General features: G+C 33.6%; 2 protein-coding genes across 2 annotated transcripts; both read right to left on the reverse strand.

Annotated features, from left to right (window-relative positions):
- Positions 1-2,268: 2,268 nt before the first annotated feature.
- Positions 2,269-3,461, reverse strand: LOC112007116 (protein PHOSPHATE-INDUCED 1). Its single transcript, XM_024039419.2, has one exon. The coding sequence runs from the start codon at positions 3,365-3,367 to the stop codon at positions 2,411-2,413; it is 957 nt and encodes a 318-aa protein (XP_023895187.2). The 5' UTR covers positions 3,368-3,461; the 3' UTR covers positions 2,269-2,410.
- Positions 3,462-7,052: 3,591 nt separating this feature from the next.
- Positions 7,053-8,225, reverse strand: LOC112007114 (protein PHOSPHATE-INDUCED 1). Its single transcript, XM_024039418.2, has one exon. The coding sequence runs from the start codon at positions 8,108-8,110 to the stop codon at positions 7,178-7,180; it is 933 nt and encodes a 310-aa protein (XP_023895186.1). The 5' UTR covers positions 8,111-8,225; the 3' UTR covers positions 7,053-7,177.
- Between the last annotated feature and the right edge of the window lie 10,693 nt (positions 8,226-18,918).

The raw sequence follows: 18,918 nt of genomic DNA on the forward strand, positions 1-18,918 counted from the left end.
CCCTACTCTTTTACTTTCCATTTTACTGCTGTGTTGCTTTGTTTATGGATTAGAGTAGCTTGTTTTTTTATCCACTCACTTTTACACTATTTCGCACTTAGAATTAAGTTAATGTAAAATCAATCGAGCCATAACTTTTAATTGGGGGTCTAAACAGCTCTTGTGTTTCAACATATTTTCGAGCTTTCAATTATTATATTAACAAATAATATATTATAAGGAAAAACAAAAGAAAACAAATGAAAAATAAAGTAAACTACCTGGGAAATAGTGAGAATTGGGAAAGTGGTCAGTCGGTCAGGGGCACAGTGCTACATAGGGTGAGGGCCTACACAGATGCTTCAAGGCTCAAGCTTGTCTTTCTTTTCTTGTCTAGTCTAGCCACATTCACACAAAAGCTTTATTAGATTTTACTTTTTACATTGCAAATCACAAAACTGCAGCAGCCTAAAGGAAAGAATTGAGAAGAAAAGCAGCCCAAAGGAAAGAAGAAGAAAAGGCAAATAGAGAGAGAGAGAGAGAGAGAGAGAGAGAGAGAGAGAGAGAGAGAGAGAGAGAGAGAGAGAGATACTGTTTGTGGTAAAAGTAAACCTAGACGTGTTGCAATGAAAATTAGAAAATTTTCCCTCTTATTTGTTGAGATAATTGTTAAAATACTTATGTGTTCATTTTTTTAATATACAAATAGAAATTCTACTCTAATTTAATTTAAGTGTATATGTGTGTGACCTATGTGTTCATTTTAAAAATAGTGAATATCAAATTATTGTAATTGTTTGTTGTATATATTTATCACTAATTGGATTGTATTCTATTTAGATGAAAGTTATATTTATTCTTAGACTTTTTTTATAATATTTTTAGATTTTCTTATATATATATATATATATCCTTAATTTTTTTCAAAAAAACTGGGGGGCCAAGGCCCCTTGATCCTTAAGTGGCTCTGCCACTGCACCCAATGGTTAAAATTCATGAGTATTCAGTGAGAAAAGTGCCCTACAAAATGAACTAAATTTCCAATTGATTCTTTATTATATTCTCAAGTTTTGCATAATCAACACAAACGAAGTAATTTCTTAATATTGAAATAATTCAAACCAAGACTACTCATCATTTCATAATATTGTTTCAAAACTATCATATTGGGTTTTCCTTCAAATCATTATCGGCTCAAGGCCTAGGCCCTAAGCCCACACTTGTCCCAAACTATTTAAAGGTTTTAAGACTCCCATTAAACAAACTAAATGCCCCCAAGATTGTACAAAAATACCCAAAATTGTAGAATCACAATTTATTTAAAGAAATAATTAAAAATAACGTATGTGGATTTTGCATTCTTTTCCCATCTTCAAGAAGGCCTCAAAATATTGAGTCAAAAGAAGCTAACACAATTGAAAAACACTTAATTTAAATAAATAAAAAAAAGTTTCAAGTTTGTTATGAATGTTCCAAATAATTTAAATATGAAAATTATATAAGCAATTTTGTATCTCAAAAAGTAAGAAGAATGGTTTTTAAACAAAAGCATATAAAAAATTGAATAAAGTATTTAAATATGAAAAAAAATTCTAAAATTTATCACCTTATGCCAAATAATTCAATAAAGTTTTTATGGTGGTACAGTGGGAATTTTACCTTTACTTTCTTTTATATGGTAAATAATAAATATCAATACTTTAAATAAAAAGAACCACAAGTTAGAGCACATGATATAAAAAAATGTAGCATTTTCATCATTTTAAACATATTACAATAAATAAATGAATCAAAGAATTAATCTCTTTCTTGAGCCTATTGTCTAATATCCTGCACTATACATTAACTCGTAGGAACGTTTCAAAATCATCCCTCAAACTAGAGTAGAACAAGATTTGGTAGACGGGTCAAAAAGAGCTGGAAGCAAGTATTTCCTTCCATTGCCACCATTTGCATTATAGCTAGCACCTGTTGTTGGGTCAACCAAGAGGTCCCCAGCATAGCCAGGGTAAGCCCCCTTGCCATACACACCAGGACAAGCTGATGCAGCCTCTAATGGCGCGTCCTTTGGTCCTTGGAAGTAGCCATTTCCAAATGGGTTGGTAGTTGTACCAGCCAATAGGCTAGCCAAGTTCATTTTTTTGAAAACTTGAGCTTGCTTTGCTTTGAATGTTTGGATTCAATAAAGTTTTTATGGTGGTAAAGTGGGAATTTTACCTTTAATTTCTTTTATATGGTAAATAATAAATATCAATACATTAAATAAAAAGACCCACAAGTTAGAGCACATGATATAAAAAGATGTAGCATTTTCATCATTTTAAACATATTACAATAAATAAATGAATCAAAGAATTAATCTCTTTCTTGAGCCTATTGTCTAATATCCTGCACTATACATTAACTCGTAGGAACGTTTCAAAATCATCCCTCAAACTAGAGTAGAACAAGATTTGGTAGACGGGTCAAAAAGAGCTGGAAGCAAGTATTTCCTTCCATTGCCACCATTTGCATTATAGCTAGCACCTGTTGTTGGGTCAACCAAGAGGTCCCCAGCATAGCCAGGGTAAGCCCCCTTGCCATACACACCAGGACAAGCTGATGCAGCCTCTAATGGCGCGTCCTTTGGTCCTTGGAAGTAGCCATTTCCAAATGGGTTGGTAGTTGTACCAGCCAATAGGCTAGCCAAGTTCATGACCATGCCGTCCAAACCCACATCGTTATTCGGTGCAACCAGGGGTGGGCTTTGGGGTCCATAGATGGGCTGGTGGAATGGCCAAGCGCATTGACCTGGGCATTGAGTCTCCGAATTGCCAACCCAAATGTAAGCAAACTTGTAGCTTTTGCCTTGAATAGATGCACCCTTTTGAGATCCATGGGTTCCACACTTGCTCATACAAAAGCCCTCAACTGCCACATCATCTGATGTCAAAACCACATTGATAGCATTTTTCTGGGCACCCTTTGAGGCCAACTCTTCTATTTGCTGATTTGAGAGTGATTTGCCTAAGGAGTAAGTCTCATCAATGATCTGTGTACCCATTGAGAGAACAAGAGTGGAGGGCTTCTTAGAGTTGACTAGGTGGTAGTATTTATCTGTGGTTTTCCACCAGGTGGCAACAGAGGGTTGGGCTGTTGTGGGTGTGGAAGTAGAAAGGGAGGTAATGAAATCTGAGATAATAGCTCTTTGTGTGGGCTTGAATTTGCCATACCAGATTAGATTAATGGAGATTTTTCCGGTGAGAAGAGCACCATTGTGGTATTGGAAGAGTAAAGGTTGTTGAGATTCAGCTGAATCAGCAAGCCTTCTTGCTGCTAAGTTGAATTGGAAGAAAGAGATGACCAGAACTAATTGTAGCAAAAGATAGGTGGGAACCAAAGAGGCCATGATAAATTTGCAGATTATAAACTGTGTAAGGGTCACTAGGATGAGAGTATGAAACTGAGAATGCTTTGAGGAATGCAAGAATTGTGGGTGGAATATAATCTTATATATAGTGCGTAAAACTGTGGGTGAGAAACTACAAGGAAGGGGAGGAATCGTTGCAGTGAAATCCCAGCTTTGCTAACGCGTTGTTTTATTTAATGATCTTGCTTTCAGAGAAGTCAACTTTAGGTAATAAAAATGTCAATAACGTTACAGCTTTAGGCCAGCTAAGGAGAGTGAGACAATTTTGACAGCCCAATTCAATTAGGATAGATGAGTATAGAGTTTAGTGCCTCTGGTCAAGACTTTCAGCTGTTATTATTAATGTTTTATTTCTAAGGTTGTAAACTTTTCCTTTCAAAAAAAAAAAAAAAGTTGTAAACTTTTAATAGCTCTTGTTCAACTTAAAAAAACAAACATAAAAAAAATAAATAAATAAAAGATTTTTTTAAAAACTGGGTGGACTTCGATCGGATCCCTATAGTCATAAGGCTATCGGTAAAGTCCTAATTAATGATGGACTTAAAGGCTTTTTTGGTGTGTCGATTCTGACCGTGATTATGCCCTAGCCGAAAAAGCCTATTTCTACTTGCCAGCCCAAGCATTAAAAACGAGGAAAGGAAGAAAGAAAGTAAGCCTTTAGTCTCCATCACCGGATTAAGATTTCTTATCATGGAATAAGGGATTTGGGATTTTGATTTCGCCTGTATTAAAAAAAAACAGTTAATATTTTAATTTGGTGATAAAAAAATAATCAAGAATGAATGCTATTATCTTTAAAAAAAAAAAATTATAAAGCATGTTAAGTGCAAAATCAACTTTAGGCTTGAATATTAAATTAAATTTAAATGTAATAATATGTTTATCCTAGTTCATGATTACGAAACTCCATTTGATTATTTATAATCTCATTTTTTTATATTATACTCGTATAATATATATATATATAATACAATTGTCTAAATTTACAATTATGTTCAATGGAAAGCAAATTATTATACATAGTAAAACTTACGTATAATTTTTACCAAAATAATAGCAGCAAATCTAATTTTCTAATTTTCATAAGCAAATTTCTATCTAATTAAATTCTAATACTCCTAAGTACAATTTTGTAATAACTAGAGTATCATATATTTGCAAGAGTTTTTTTTTTTTTTAATCGTGATATTTAATTTATTTGGAGAACGATTGAGTTAATCAAATAACTCATTAATAATTTCTAACTTGTTTGATATGAAAAAAAGAAAAAGAAAAAAGGATGAGCATGTTATCTTGCTTAGCGTTGAGTTTGAACTTGACTTGTGTTGAAAGTAAAACTTGATGAATCAATCATGAACTTTTACTATTTTGCTTGGTTTGAATAAGTTGTGATCTTTCTTATTTTAATCACCTCTCCTTAATCAAATGCGAAAATTTTGTATTAGACACGATTATTTATTAGTATAAAAGCACATTTCAGTCATAAAAATTAGTATAAAAGCACATCTATTTGTGGTTTGATTCTCGAGTAACTGGTTCCAACAATTTAAGTGGTGACCCAAAACATGCAAGATAAGGCCTGTAAATTAAGATGTCAAAAAAATCTTTAAAAGATTACTCAATAATCATAGGTCTTACAAATCCAAACACATCTTTCCAAATCAAATCTACTTTTTCTATCAAATAAATAAATAAATCAAAGCTAATCTCACTGGTCAAATGCATGCACACCTCAATTTGATCCAAAATCGACAGCCATGATCTTCACAACAAAAACTCACAGCCTCACGACTCACATGGTCTCAGGGGCCATCGTTGCAGCCATTGCTATGATATATCGCATGTGCGAGATTGGCTTTTTGCTAGTGGAGGCGGAGGCAATCTTGCCATCAAGTGTAAAGATAATGCAATGATTTTGTCTTAGAAGGTCACGGCAGAGTTGACGACAACAACACTCTTACATTTGGAATGTTTGTTTTATCACCTCTTGGCTTATTATGATTATCAATCCCCACTAGGTTTTCTAATTTTACCTATATCTCCCTTATAGTTATGGTGTTATACCCAAGGGTTTCTGTTAGGGCTAGTTCGATACTGTTTAGGCCTAAAATGATAATTTAAGTAAAGTTTTTTAAATTTAAAATCAACTACAAGTTTTTTCGATTAGTATCCATTCTTATTTTTTTGTGAGATGCAAAATTAATCCACTCTTCTAAATTTTGATTTTAGGAGAGAGAGAGAGAGAGAGAGAGAGAGAGAATGGCTAAAGTTGACAATCTTCAATGCATGTGAAAGACTTACAAAAATTATATAAAGTCACAAAGTTTTTTGTAAAAAATTGATCATGAGTAATGATTTTTTTTTTCTTTTTCTTTAAAAAAAAAAGATATGTTCTCTTAAAAAGTTGAGTTTTCTAAATATAATCAACAAATTGAGATGGATGAAATATTAATCTAAATTTTTGGGCTCTTTTCCATTAAGGTGTTTATGGCCTAGATGAAGAGTCGGCCCTATTTTTATGGTGATTTGTTGTTGTTGTTGGTTATTTTTTTAAGAATCTTGTTTGTGTGGATGGTATATATGCTATATGCCACCCCATCACTCACTCCTGAGGACGATGATCTAACATGGTTATAAGAAAAAGAATTAATGCAAATTAAAAGTAGATAGTTGTATGTATTTAACCCTATATTTTTTAAAAAGAAAAATATTTTCCAGAAAATATTTTCATATTTTCATGTGTTTCTTTGCATGTAAAATATAGTCAAACTTATTTTTTATTGACTGTAAAATCCTTTATAAAAAATTATAAAATATTTTACCTTCAAAAATTTGGTAAAATATTTTCCAAAAGCAAATAGTGGCAATCGATGCCCGACATCCGATGGTCGAAGATTCAGTTCCAATGACCGGTGCCAACAGTTCAATGATCGGAGACTTCGCTCAAATGACCGATGTTGATGGTCATGTGGCCAGAGACATCACCGCACCACAACCAGCACTGGAGGTCTGCTTACTGAAGATGCCATTTTGTCGACTAGTATTGGTTGTATAGTTACTGAAGATACCGCTCCAACGGTGATCATCAACAATTCAGTTGTTAGAGCCACAACTCTAACTGCCAGTTCCAACAGTCTGATCACTGGGCCTCCAACACTAGCGGTTTCTGTGTTAAGTTATTGGTTATGTGGTTTGTTTAAAAAAATTTACTTGTCATACCAAATACCTAATAATATTTTACTCCAAAACAAATGGAATGTAAGACTAACTAAATTCCTTCTTCCTTTTTTTTTTTTCTTTTTCAAAACAATAATTCATTAACTTTGCGGTCTATTTTTTATTGTTATTTTAATGGATCATAATTCTTGCAGAAGTATGGAAGATTTAAAAATGATTATGTTGACATTCTCAAAAAAAAAAAAAATTGTTTTTCTTTTTATGAGAAATTTTGTTGGTATTTTTTTTATTTTGAATGATCAATAAACTCTTTCAAATTTATTCAAAAAAAAAAAAATGGGGTCTAGCTAATTAATAAATGCTCTTAGGCCATTGATTAATGGACAATTTAAAAAATATTTATATATATATATATATATTGATAAAATTTTTATGGCCAAGTATAAGTATTGATTCTATTCTACTGTACATCAACATAAATGGACAATTTAAAAAATATTTATATATATATATATATATTGATAAAATTTTTATGGCCAAGTATAAGTATTGATTCTATTCTACTGTACATCAACATATGGGCACATAACATTCCCTCAAATTACAATCGAATTAGCATGTTTTGGTAGATGGATCATAGAGCGGGGGAAGCAAGTATTTCCTTCCATTAACACCATATGCGTTATAGCTAGCACCGGTCTTGACATCCACCAAGAGTTTCCCAAGAAAGCCAGGAGAAGCCCCCATACCATACATACCAGGACAAGCCGATACAGCCTCTCGTGGCTCTTCCTTCGGACCCTGGTAGTAACCATTTCCAAATGGGTTCGTAGCCGTCCCAGCCAACAGACTAGCCAAGTTCATGACCATGCCATCCACACCCACGTCGTTGTTGGGTGCAACCAATGGTGGGGTCTTGGGTCCGTAAATGGTTAGGTCAAATGGCCACGAACAATTGCTTGGGCACTGAGTCTCTGCATTGCCAACCCAAATGTAAGCAAATTTGTAGCGGTGCTTTTGCTTATTAACGAGTTCACTCTCCAAATACCCATGGGTCCCACATTTGGAGCAGAAACCTTGGACTGCCACGTCAGCCGATGTTAGAACCACGTTAATGGCGTGTTTCTGGCTACCTTTTGAAGCCAACCGTTCGATTTGGTTAATGTTCAGGCGTTTGCCGATTGAGTAGTTCGGATCCGTGATCTGGTTCCCCAACGAGGGTACGGGTTTCGAAATCTTGGGCTTAACGAGGTCGTAGTATTTCTCGATGATGTTCCACCACGTGGCAATGTTGGGTTGGGCTTTTGTGGGTGTAGAAGAAGAGAGAGAGAGAATGAAATCTGTGATGATAGCTTGCTGGTAGGATGCGAATTTGCCGTACCATATGATATCAATGGAGACATTCCCAGTTAGAAGATGGCCATTGTGGTATTGGAAGAGCAGTGATTGCTGTGTTTGGATTGGTTTGGCGGAGCTGAAAAGGAACAAAAACGTGAACAAGACGATCAGAAAAATTATTTGGGTTATTGAGACACAAGAGGCCATATGAAATATAGATATTAAACAGAATTTGGTCTAAAACAGCCATAAAAGGCAGATAGATCATAGACCTGATCAAGAAGAAACGGTAATGGCTACATTTGGATATGGTGCTAAAAGTGAGGAGGAAATATATATAGAACTTTCTGTGGTAGAGGCCAGATAGATACCGCTTTGCGGGTAGGTAATTTAAGATGGCGATAAATAGTTTGGGTCGGGTAAATGAATCCTTAAAATTATTCATTTATTTTTTGAAACATTTTACGAAAAATTGAAAAAATTGTCAAAAAATTTGGTAATTTTTTTCATTTTTTTATAAATAATTTTTTTAAATGATTTACTAATATATACTTTAAGTAAATATGTTAGTAAAACCCAAATAGTTTTAAATATATCAAAACTCGGAAGTATTACACATTTACAAATCTATAAAAGTGATGGAATAATATTCAGTACAAATTGAAACTCATTTAAAATATAGGGAACTCTCTAGGCATCAAATTCTTTGTTTATTGTATCCTCAACATCTCAGGTTTGATATATTGTTTTATTTTGTTTTCTTTTATTATGTCTACTTTACAAGGTTGGTCAGTGTGTTATGTTTTAGAGTCCATTTTATAAAAATATGAGTTGTCTAATTGTCTTAAAATGAATAAAAATTTTAAAAGTAAAAATTTAATTTACTATAGAATTCTTATATTAAAAAAATAATAATTCTTACAAAAATTTGTGTCACCTATAACACAAGTTCAATAAACTCCTCAATTTTTGCAATAAGTGGAAAATACATGCAACATATTTGTAATATAATATGATTCATACAATAAGTGGAAAATAACAAAAATTAAATTCATACATCACACAATTCTATGTGATTCAACTTTAATATAATATATATTGTGGGCACTCAGAATGAGCTTATAGAACCAACTCACTCGTGGGCTCACAAAAAAATTGTAATGTTGGCTTTGAGTTTCCTATCTTGGGCAATTCTTGTCAAGAGACCCAACTAAACCTCCCCAACCTCAGTATTGTTTCCCTCTCCCTCTTATGACTCACTTTCTACTCTCAACTTTCCTTAGAACCCTCTCAACCACCCCTTCTTCTTCTCCCACTTCTCTTATTTATAGCATCATGATTAGTGGGGTACTATGATTACTTTTGTAGTTAGTGGTTTGAAGGGTCCAATGGTTTGAAAGGTCCAATGCTATTATCCTTAGGTGGAAGTTTGGTGAGAGTGGCTTTGGAATTAGTTCCTGTTGGAGGAGGATGCTCGACGGCGGTATCACGTAGGGCGTTACCAGGCATCCAAGATACAGTTTTACCGAGCAGTTGTACTTTGTTGGAAATGAGACTTGCTAGGCACGTTCCCCCATCGTGGAGTAATGAGCAAATATTTCAACAACTGGCCAACATGTTATGGGCTAAACATGAGGTCATAGGGCATGCATCCGTGTCCCTAGTGGGCCATAAGCCCAGCTTTTGACACGAGAGTTAGTAACCACGAGCCATTCTGTGGAGTTTGGGCCCAAGGTCCAAATGGTCCTGGGGGCCTGGTGCCGTACATATATGATTCGATAATTATGGCCTTGCATATGAGCAAAGCAGTGGAGTGGAATTCTTTGAGAAAGAACTAATTAAATTGTGTTTTGATTTGCTATGAGTAGATCTCATTAAGGAATGTGTGACTACCACAGTACCACATCATATATATGAAGTATTCATTCATCAAGATGATATATTAAGTCATCTAAAGGTATAAGGCAAGGTGATTCATTATCTCTCCATACCTACTCTTACTTTGTGATGGAGGCCTTTTTGCCTTACCGAGAAAATTAGAGGTTGAAGGTAAAGATTAGACACTTTCAAGAGCAAGAAGGGAGATCCTAGTAAAATATGTGGTTCAAGCCATTGACACTTTACAATATGTCACGCTTTAAACTTCTCAAGACATAGCGTGGTGAACTTAATTCCTTGACAGAAAGATTTTGGTGGGGGACAAATGGAAGTGAAAAGGAAAACTCACCATTGACAACTCACCACATAATAAGTTGTAACAAAAGTTTTATAAGTCTTTTTGGTCTAAAATATTTCCAAGGAAAAAAAAAATTGGAGGAAATAGTCCAAGATATGTTAGTCAAAACTCAAAAGAGAGTCACGGTATTGGATTTAGATATTCATGCTCTTAACTTAGCAATGTAAGCCAAGCAAGGATGGAGATTACCATACCAGTTTCATTCATTGTTTTAGTGGGTGTTCAAAGCAATATACTTTTTTTTTTTTTTTTTGAGGGGGAAAAGCAATATACTTTATCAAATATAGTATTATAGTATATTACGGTATTTCGTGACTCATTTGAGTATAATAATATAGTTTTATGAGGTATAAGTATGCAAAATTAATTAATTTTAGGCTAATTAAATACCAAACTTTACATTCTCAAAGAAAAAAAAAAAAAAAAACTTTACTTATTATATGCCTTAATGTAGGAGAATTCTACCGTACATGCGAAGTATTTTAAAGTTGGAGAATACATCTATTTATACTCCACCCTCGCAACCCACCCAAAATTGAAAATTGGTCTAGAGAACCCAAAAAATAATTTGGTCCTCCTACCCATTCTTATGGTTAACGGTTCCTCAATATATATATATATATATATATATATGTATGTATGGAGCATAACTCCCTCTAAGGCTCCTACGTTCATAGATCCAATGTATTGGTGTCACGTATATGAGACTTTAACCTTGTTAAGCATTGGGCCTTAGACCTTAGGACCTTGCATGCGCATATGAGTTCTATTGGGCTCACGACCTTGGCCCAAATAAGCCTTAGTACCCTTCCAAAGCTCAAAGACCACCATGATCATCGTGTTCGGCCCAGAACCTGTTAGGCAGGTTATTGCAATATATACCCATTGGTTCATGGCTAGGAAGTTGCTCGGCAAATCTCGTCCCTGACTAGTGTGACTACCCGGAAAGGCCGTATCCCGAATGCTTGGTGTCATCATAAGAAGTACCGCTACCAAACATCACTTCCTTGAGGTGGGAACCAGTTCCAATGCCATTCTCACCACACTCCACTCCCAACTAAACACCCACTTAGCAATAACAACATTGGACCTTCTCTCTCACTAGCCATAAGAGTAATCATGATTCTTCTACTAATTTTGAGCTATAAATATGAGAAACTAAGAAAGGAAAATGGTGGTGGAAAGGTTCACAAAGAAACTAAGGGTAAAGAGTAGGAGCAAGAGTGTATCAGGCTAGTGAAGTGATAATAGAAAGAGATGGAGTAAGTTAATTCAAAGGGCAAGACAGTTTCGCTGAGTCTCTATATAAGAAACTACCCAAAGTAAGAAATCCAAAACCCATATTACAAGTAGATTGTGAGCTCAAGTGAGGGTTGGCCCATCAACTCCTCCTTAGATGCGCACAATATATATATATATATATATATATATTATGTTACGTAGCTCAAATGAGGTTTGTTTGTTTTGTTTTTGTTTTTGTTTTTTGTTTTTAATTCAAATATGATTATATGTATGACACTATGCCTATAGCTTTCCCAAAAAAAAGAAAAAAAAAAGAAAAAAAAAAGGAAAGAATATGATTTTCTAATAGACTCTTTAATTTTGTATATTGAAAGGAAATTATTTTTTTTTCTTTTGACATTTTGATAATTAGGAGAGAGGTAACAGACTCTTTAATTCAATCATATATACGATTTTCATGATTTTAACGTCAATTTTTTTTTTTTGAAAAGGCATCTAGTTTTATTTTTATAGAGGATTTTTTTTTAATAATATTTTCTTAATATTAAAAACTAGTCGCTAACCCGTGCGATGCACGGGAAAACTATTTTGTATAAAGATTTATAGAGGATTTTTTTTTTAATAATATTTTCTTAATATTAAAAACTAGTCGTTAACCCGTGCGATGCACGGGAAAACTATTTTGTATAAAGATGAAACATTAAATTAATTAATGAAAAATAGAAATCAAACTTAAGTTTAAAATAAAATAAAGAATTAAATCTTAAATATCCTCAACTATCCATAAAATGTATGAAACATAAAATCTTAAGGTTGTTATTCATTGCCTTACCATATACTGTCGTGTATGTACTACAATGACTAATCACTACTTACCAAGAGATGCAAATAAAACATTTTCTTTGACTTCAACATCGAATTGCAGAAAAAGAGCAGCACAGTACGAATACACTACAAAATCTAAACAATGCCCAACCAAGCAATAAACCGTTAGAGACAAAAAGGCTTAATATCATATAATATATTATAAGCCAACTATATTTCAAAACCAAACAATGCAGCGCAAGCACAGTACGCACAGACCAGCAAATATATTGACCAATGCTTTGTCAAACAAAGATTCAAGAAGACAAATATCTTAATATAATATAATTTAATTAATCCCACCACTACTGTCAAGCATCAAAACAACTTTATACAATGGTTGGAAAATATCTCAGACACAGAGCAAACACAGCAAATATGATAAAGGCAAAACACTTTATCGGCAATTGGTTTACTTTATGCAAAATTTTCTCAAACACATGGTGTGCACAAAATATTTCAATGCCTTAGTTATAAATATTTGTTATTATAAAAATTAAAAATTAAAAACAGAAAACAATATCATGATTGTGAAGAAAATAATTACCAATAGCAATAAAGTCAATGGTACTCTGTTTTTTGTCCACAACCTTTGCTGGGTTTGTTCTCGCAGAGGGGAAAAAAAACAGAAAATGAAAAAAGCAAAAGAAGAACAATAATAAGTAGTTACCCACTGAAACTAAATAAGCAAATCACCGAAAAGATACAATTGTTTAGTGTTTGGTGGTAACACTCCCATCTTCATTCACAACAGTTCTTCCTAATATATTCACTAATGACTTTCTATTTTCAGCTTCGTGATTATATTGTCTCCGTCAAGTTCTTCTTACAAATGTTTCATCATTGCTTCCAGAATGCAATGATTATGTTTCATGAATAGTGGTGTGCGACAATATGTTCCAAGAAATTGAGTCTCTTTCTATTGAAACTTCTCCTTGTAAAGTATCACCACAAGATAAGGGACTGGATACACCATCAGAAACATTTCTCTTTTTATTTAATAGCATTCTTCTAGTTACTAAAACATCTAAAAGACTTCCCTTTAATGAAGAATTTGTAAATTTGGTAGGTACATTTCTGTCTCTTTTCTGCGATAGAATCACTTCTCTTCTCGCTCTTGAAAATAAAGTGGATTCCATACTTCAAAAATATAATAAAAAACATAGTATTCATAGAAGATCAAATCATAACTAATATTGTATAAATCAAAGATAGCAAATAGACGTTAAAAAATGTAATATTCTTTCAAGCATGTATTTATTGTTAATTAGCATTTTCTGGAAATTTAAAAATATAGTTATGTGGAATTTAATTGCTTTCAGTAATAATTTTTTATGCTGTAATTTTTTCTTAAAGATGACATCTATAATTATTCTGAATATGTAGAAAAGAAATGCAACATAAACTTTTAAAAAAAAATTAGAGCTGTTAACAAATCTGGAGTTGACACAGTTAAGTTTGCAGCTCTTTCCCTCAAAAAGAATGCAGCTCTTTATCCAAAAATGAGAGGACTTGCAAACTAAGTTTTTTTAAAACTCTTTAATTTTAAAATTTAAACTATTAATTAGGTTCATAAGCCATGTTCACCCAAATCCATTCATGTTCATTTGATCTGCCTAGGAATAGCCATTTGTTTTCTATCTTTAATGCATTCCAGACATGAGTACAATATAAAATTTAATCTTGGTTTATTTTACTACAACACCAAAATTCAATTTGTAAAATAAAATCATGTAGCTAAAACATTTGCTATCAGCTATACGTTTCAGACATTTATTAAACTATATACTATTATTATTATTATTATGAATATATCATCCTTCATTATAAATAATGTGACCTACAGGCTACAGCTGCAACCTATAATGGAAATCAAGAGGGCTGTGTGTGCAAGGACAAAGAACCAGTGCACAAAGTATAGGATCACCAATTCAAATAAACAAATCCAAAGAAAATTTAGAAAATATAAATAAGATTAAACCAGAAGGCATGTAAGTTGCAGGGTTCAACGTTTTGCATAAGGTACATATTTAAACCCAAAAAAAAAAAAAAAACTGCAAGAAAGAGAAATAAAAAGTACTTAGACACAATGTTATAGAAAGTAAAAACTATTAGAGAGTAGAGACAACGTTTTGGCTTAAGGGTGGTTATAAATTTTGAGTGTTTCATTATTTACTCCTTTCCACAATCCACTATTTTTTGTTCTAATACAAAGAACCAGTGCACAAAGTATAGGATCACCAATTCAAATAAACAAATCCAAAGAAAATTTAGAAAATATAAATAAGATTAAACCAGAAGGCATGTAAGTTGCAGGGTTCAACGTTTTGCATAAGGTACATATTTAAACCCAAAAAAAAAAAAAAAACTGCAAGAAAGAGAAATAAAAAGTACTTAGACACAATGTTATAGAAAGTAAAAACTATTAGAGAGTAGAGACAACGTTTTGGCTTAAGGGTGGTTATAAATTTTGAGTGTTTCATTATTTACTCCTTTCCACAATCCACTATTTTTTGTTCTAATCTTACACAACCACAGCCTCTCTTCGTGTCTCTCTAAACATATTCAAAATCTCAAACAAACACCGATCACTCCAATCCTATTCAAATCCTCATCTCTCCAAGTCTCTCTCAACTCTCAATGTCTCTGTAATTTAAGGTTAGATAAGTAACAATTTGAAGACATTAAATAAACCTTCGATTAAAACATGAGAAAGCTTCCACACGTAGACAAAACCAGTAAACCCAGTAAATTGCCAAAAAGCTGAGAAAACAACAAGTGGACAATCATGCATCCATAAAATAAAACCAATACAACAGGTGGACAATCATGCATCCATCAAATAAAACCAATTATGCAAGATGCACAAAAAGTAGTCAATGACCAGTAGCAACTTAAACCAAGATGCAAAAACTATAAAGTGGCTACAAACTAATGCAAGAGTAAGTAAGGCATTTTGTCAAACAGATGGTGTGCACAAAATTTCAATGTCTTAGTTATTAACATTCGTTATTATTAAAAACAGAATTACACAACCTATTGACAAATTGAACAGTCCCTGTAATGCAACAAATAACAAAGAAACAGGTAGAAGAAACAAATTGAAGAGTATTTGATATATGGAACTACATAACTAATTAAATTCTACCATGAATAATTTAAAGCCAGAAACCCAACTCTTCCATGGCTTTTATATTTCTCACCAACTAATGCAAGAGTAAGCAAGACCAACTAATGTTTGTGAAGAAAAGGATTACCAATAGCAGTAGCATCAAGGGCACTCTGTTTTTTGTCCACAATCTCCGCTGTAAGTAGTTACCCACTGAAACGGTGTGGGTTTGAAAGAGTTAGACCAACTAATGCAAGAATAAGCAAGACCAACTAATGTTTGTGAAGAAAAGAATTACCAATAGCAATAGCATCAAGGACACTCTGTTTTTTGTCCACAATGTTCGCTGAGTTTATTCTCGCAGAGGGGAAAAAAAACAGAAAACGGAAAAATGGAAAGAAGAAAACACAACATAAACAGCCTATATAAACAATAATAAGTAGTTACCCACAGAAACTAAATAAGCACCACCGAAAAGACACAATTGTTTTCGCAGCAGGAAAAAAAAACAGAAAACGGAAAAACGAAAAGAAGAAAACAAAAAGTAAATAAATAGTATTTAATTTCTACAACTTATTTAGGTAAATATGGATATTATGTTATCCTTAAAGACAATGTTGTAATAAAGAAGGATAAAGTGTTTATCTGTTCTGGCAATATTGTGGATGGTCATTATATTTTAACTCCTGATAAGCATGAATTATATAATTCTGAATTAGATCATAACTCTCATGTAAAATCATTAAAGAGAAAGTTTCCTTCTACTAATGAAGCATATCTTTGGCACTTGCATTTGGGTCATATTAATCCAAATAGAATTCAGACTGATCAAAGATGGACTTTTAGAGCCATTGGACTTTGATGAATTTCCAGTTTGTGAATCTTGTTTGGAAGGCAAAATGACCAAACGACCTTTTAAAGCAAAAGGTAGAAGAGCCCAAGAGTTGCTTGAATTAGTTCATACAGATGTATGTGGTCCTATGTCAACCCAAGCAAAAGGAGGTTACGAGTATTTCATCACTTTACCGATGATTACTCTAGATATGGTTATGTGTACCTAATGAGACGAAAGTCCGAAGCCTTTGAAAAGTTCAAAGAGTTTAGGGCTGAAGTTGAGAATCAATTAGGTAAACGCATAAAAGCCATTCGATTTAATCGGGGTGGCAAATACCTTCTTGGGGATTTCAAGGATTACTTAACTCAAAATGGGATTATATCCCAATTGACTACGCCTGGAACTCCCCAACAGAATGGTGTAGCAGAAAGAAGGAATAGGACTCTTTTGGAAATGGTTAGGTCCATGATGAGTTACTCAACTTTACCAGTTTTTTTTGGAGATATACACTAAAAACTGCAATACATATTTTGAATTTAATTCCATCAAAATCTGTTCCCAACACACCTAAGGAATTATAGAGTGGGCGTAAGCCTAGTATGAAATATCTCCACATTTGGGGATGTCCAGCACATGTGTTGAAAAGGAAGTTTGATAAGTTGGAATCTAAAACCGAAGTATGCATGTTTTTAGGGTATTCAAAAGAAACAAAGGGTTATTTATTCTATAATCATAAAGATAACAAAGTGTTTGTTAGCACATATGCCAAATTTTTGGAAGATGATTATATGAATAATTTTGATCCTAGAAATAAAGTTGTTTTGGCTGAAATGAATGAACTTTTAGTTGAACAACCAATAGATGAAACTAAGGATGATGTGGTTGTATTAGATACACCACAAGATACTACTCATGAAATGTCTAGTACACAAGTGCCTCATCATAGTGGGAGAATTGTTCGGCCTCCTATAAGATTCATAGGTTTGGGAGAAACTTATGAAGCTATCTCAGAAGAGGCTGAATCGGATCCCTACACTTATGAAGAGGCAATGAATGATATAGATGCACATCATTGGATCAAAGTTATGAAATCTGAATTAAATTCCATGTATTCCAATCAAGTTTGGGATCTTGTAAAGGCGCCTAATGACATTAAACCTGTTGGTTGCAAATGGGTTTACAAAAGGAAGAGAGGGGTAGATGGAAAGGTTGAAACCTTTAAAGCAAGACTAGTGGCGAAAGGGTATACATAAAAAAAAGGTATTGACTATGATGAAACTTTTTCGCCAGTAGCCATGCTTAAATCTATGAGAATTCTCTTATCCATTGCTGCTCATTATGATTATGAGATTTGGCAAATGGATGTCAAGACTGCATTTCTTAATGGCAATCTTGAAGAAGAAATCTATATGATGCAACCGGAAGGTTTCATGGCAAAGAACCAAGAGCATATAGTATGCAAGTTAAAAATGTCCATTTATGGACTTAAACAAGCATCTAGGTCATGGAATATCAGATTTGATCAAGCAATTAAGTCAATTGGTTTTGAACAAAATCTTGATGAACCATGTGTGTACAAAAGACATCGAGATAAAGTAGTAATGTTCCTAGTGCTTTATGTTGATGACATTCTACTCATTGGAAATGATGTAGGGATAATGTCATCGGTAAAGGTGTGGTTGTCAAACCAATTTGATATGAAGGACTTGGGTGAGGCTAACTTTATTCTGGGGATCAAGCTTTGGCGAGATCGCAAGAATAGGATGTTAGGCTTATCACAGGTTGGATATATAGATAAGGTTCTAGAACGGTTTAGCATGCAAAACTCCAAGAAGGGATTACTTCCTTTCAGACATGGAGTTCCTCTATCTGATGACCAAAGGCCTAAAACTCAAGAGGAAAAAGATATGATGAGACAAGTTTCTTATGCTTCTGCAGTAGGAAGTCTTATGTATGCCATGCTTTGTACTAGACTAGATATTTGTTATTCAGTAGGCATGGTCAGCCGATATCAATCAAATCCAGGACCAAAACATTGGCAAGCTGTAAAGCATATTCTCAAGTATCTACGGAGAACAAGAGATTATATGCTTGTTTATCGGTGTGAGGATTTGATACCCATTGGCTATACAGATTCAGATTTTCAGTCGGATCTAGATTTCAGAAAGTCCACATCAGGATGTGTATTTACCTTGGGAGGTGGAGCCATAACATGGAGGAGTGTCAAACAATCTTGTATTGCAGACTCCACCATGGAAGCAGAATATGTTGCTGCTTGTGAAGCAGCAAAAGAAGCTGTATGGCTCAAGAAATTCCTTTCTGACCTTGGTGTAATGAGAATGGAACAAGTACCCATCACATTGTTTTGCGACAATAGTGGTGCAATTGCACAATCAAAAGATCCAAGGAACCACAAGAAAGGAAAGCACATCGAGAGAAAGTATCACATCATTAGAGATATTATTGCTCGTGGAGATGTGGTGGTAGCAAAGATTGAAAGTGCAAATAATCTAGCAGATCCCTTTACCAAAGTTTTGCCTCAAAGGACCTTCGAGTCACATTTGGAGCGAATGGGAGTTAGATTAGTGCACAATAGTCTTTAGGGCAAGTGGGAGATTGTTAGGATTAATGCCCCTAAATCCTATTGTATGATGCTATGTATGACATTATGTATGACTTAATGTTGTGATTAATAAAGTTGTTTTATTATTATCTGAAATAATGGTAAC

Source organism: Quercus suber, unplaced genomic scaffold (genome assembly GCF_002906115.3).
Source record: "Quercus suber isolate HL8 unplaced genomic scaffold, Cork oak 2.0 scaffold_16, whole genome shotgun sequence".
NCBI lineage: Eukaryota > Viridiplantae > Streptophyta > Magnoliopsida > Fagales > Fagaceae > Quercus > Quercus suber.

Coding starts and splice junctions, on each gene's coding strand:
- LOC112007116 (XM_024039419.2), bottom strand. CDS start 3,367: ATGGCCTCTTTGGTTCCCACCTATCTTTTGCTACAATTAGTTCTGGTC.
- LOC112007114 (XM_024039418.2), bottom strand. CDS start 8,110: ATGGCCTCTTGTGTCTCAATAACCCAAATAATTTTTCTGATCGTCTTG.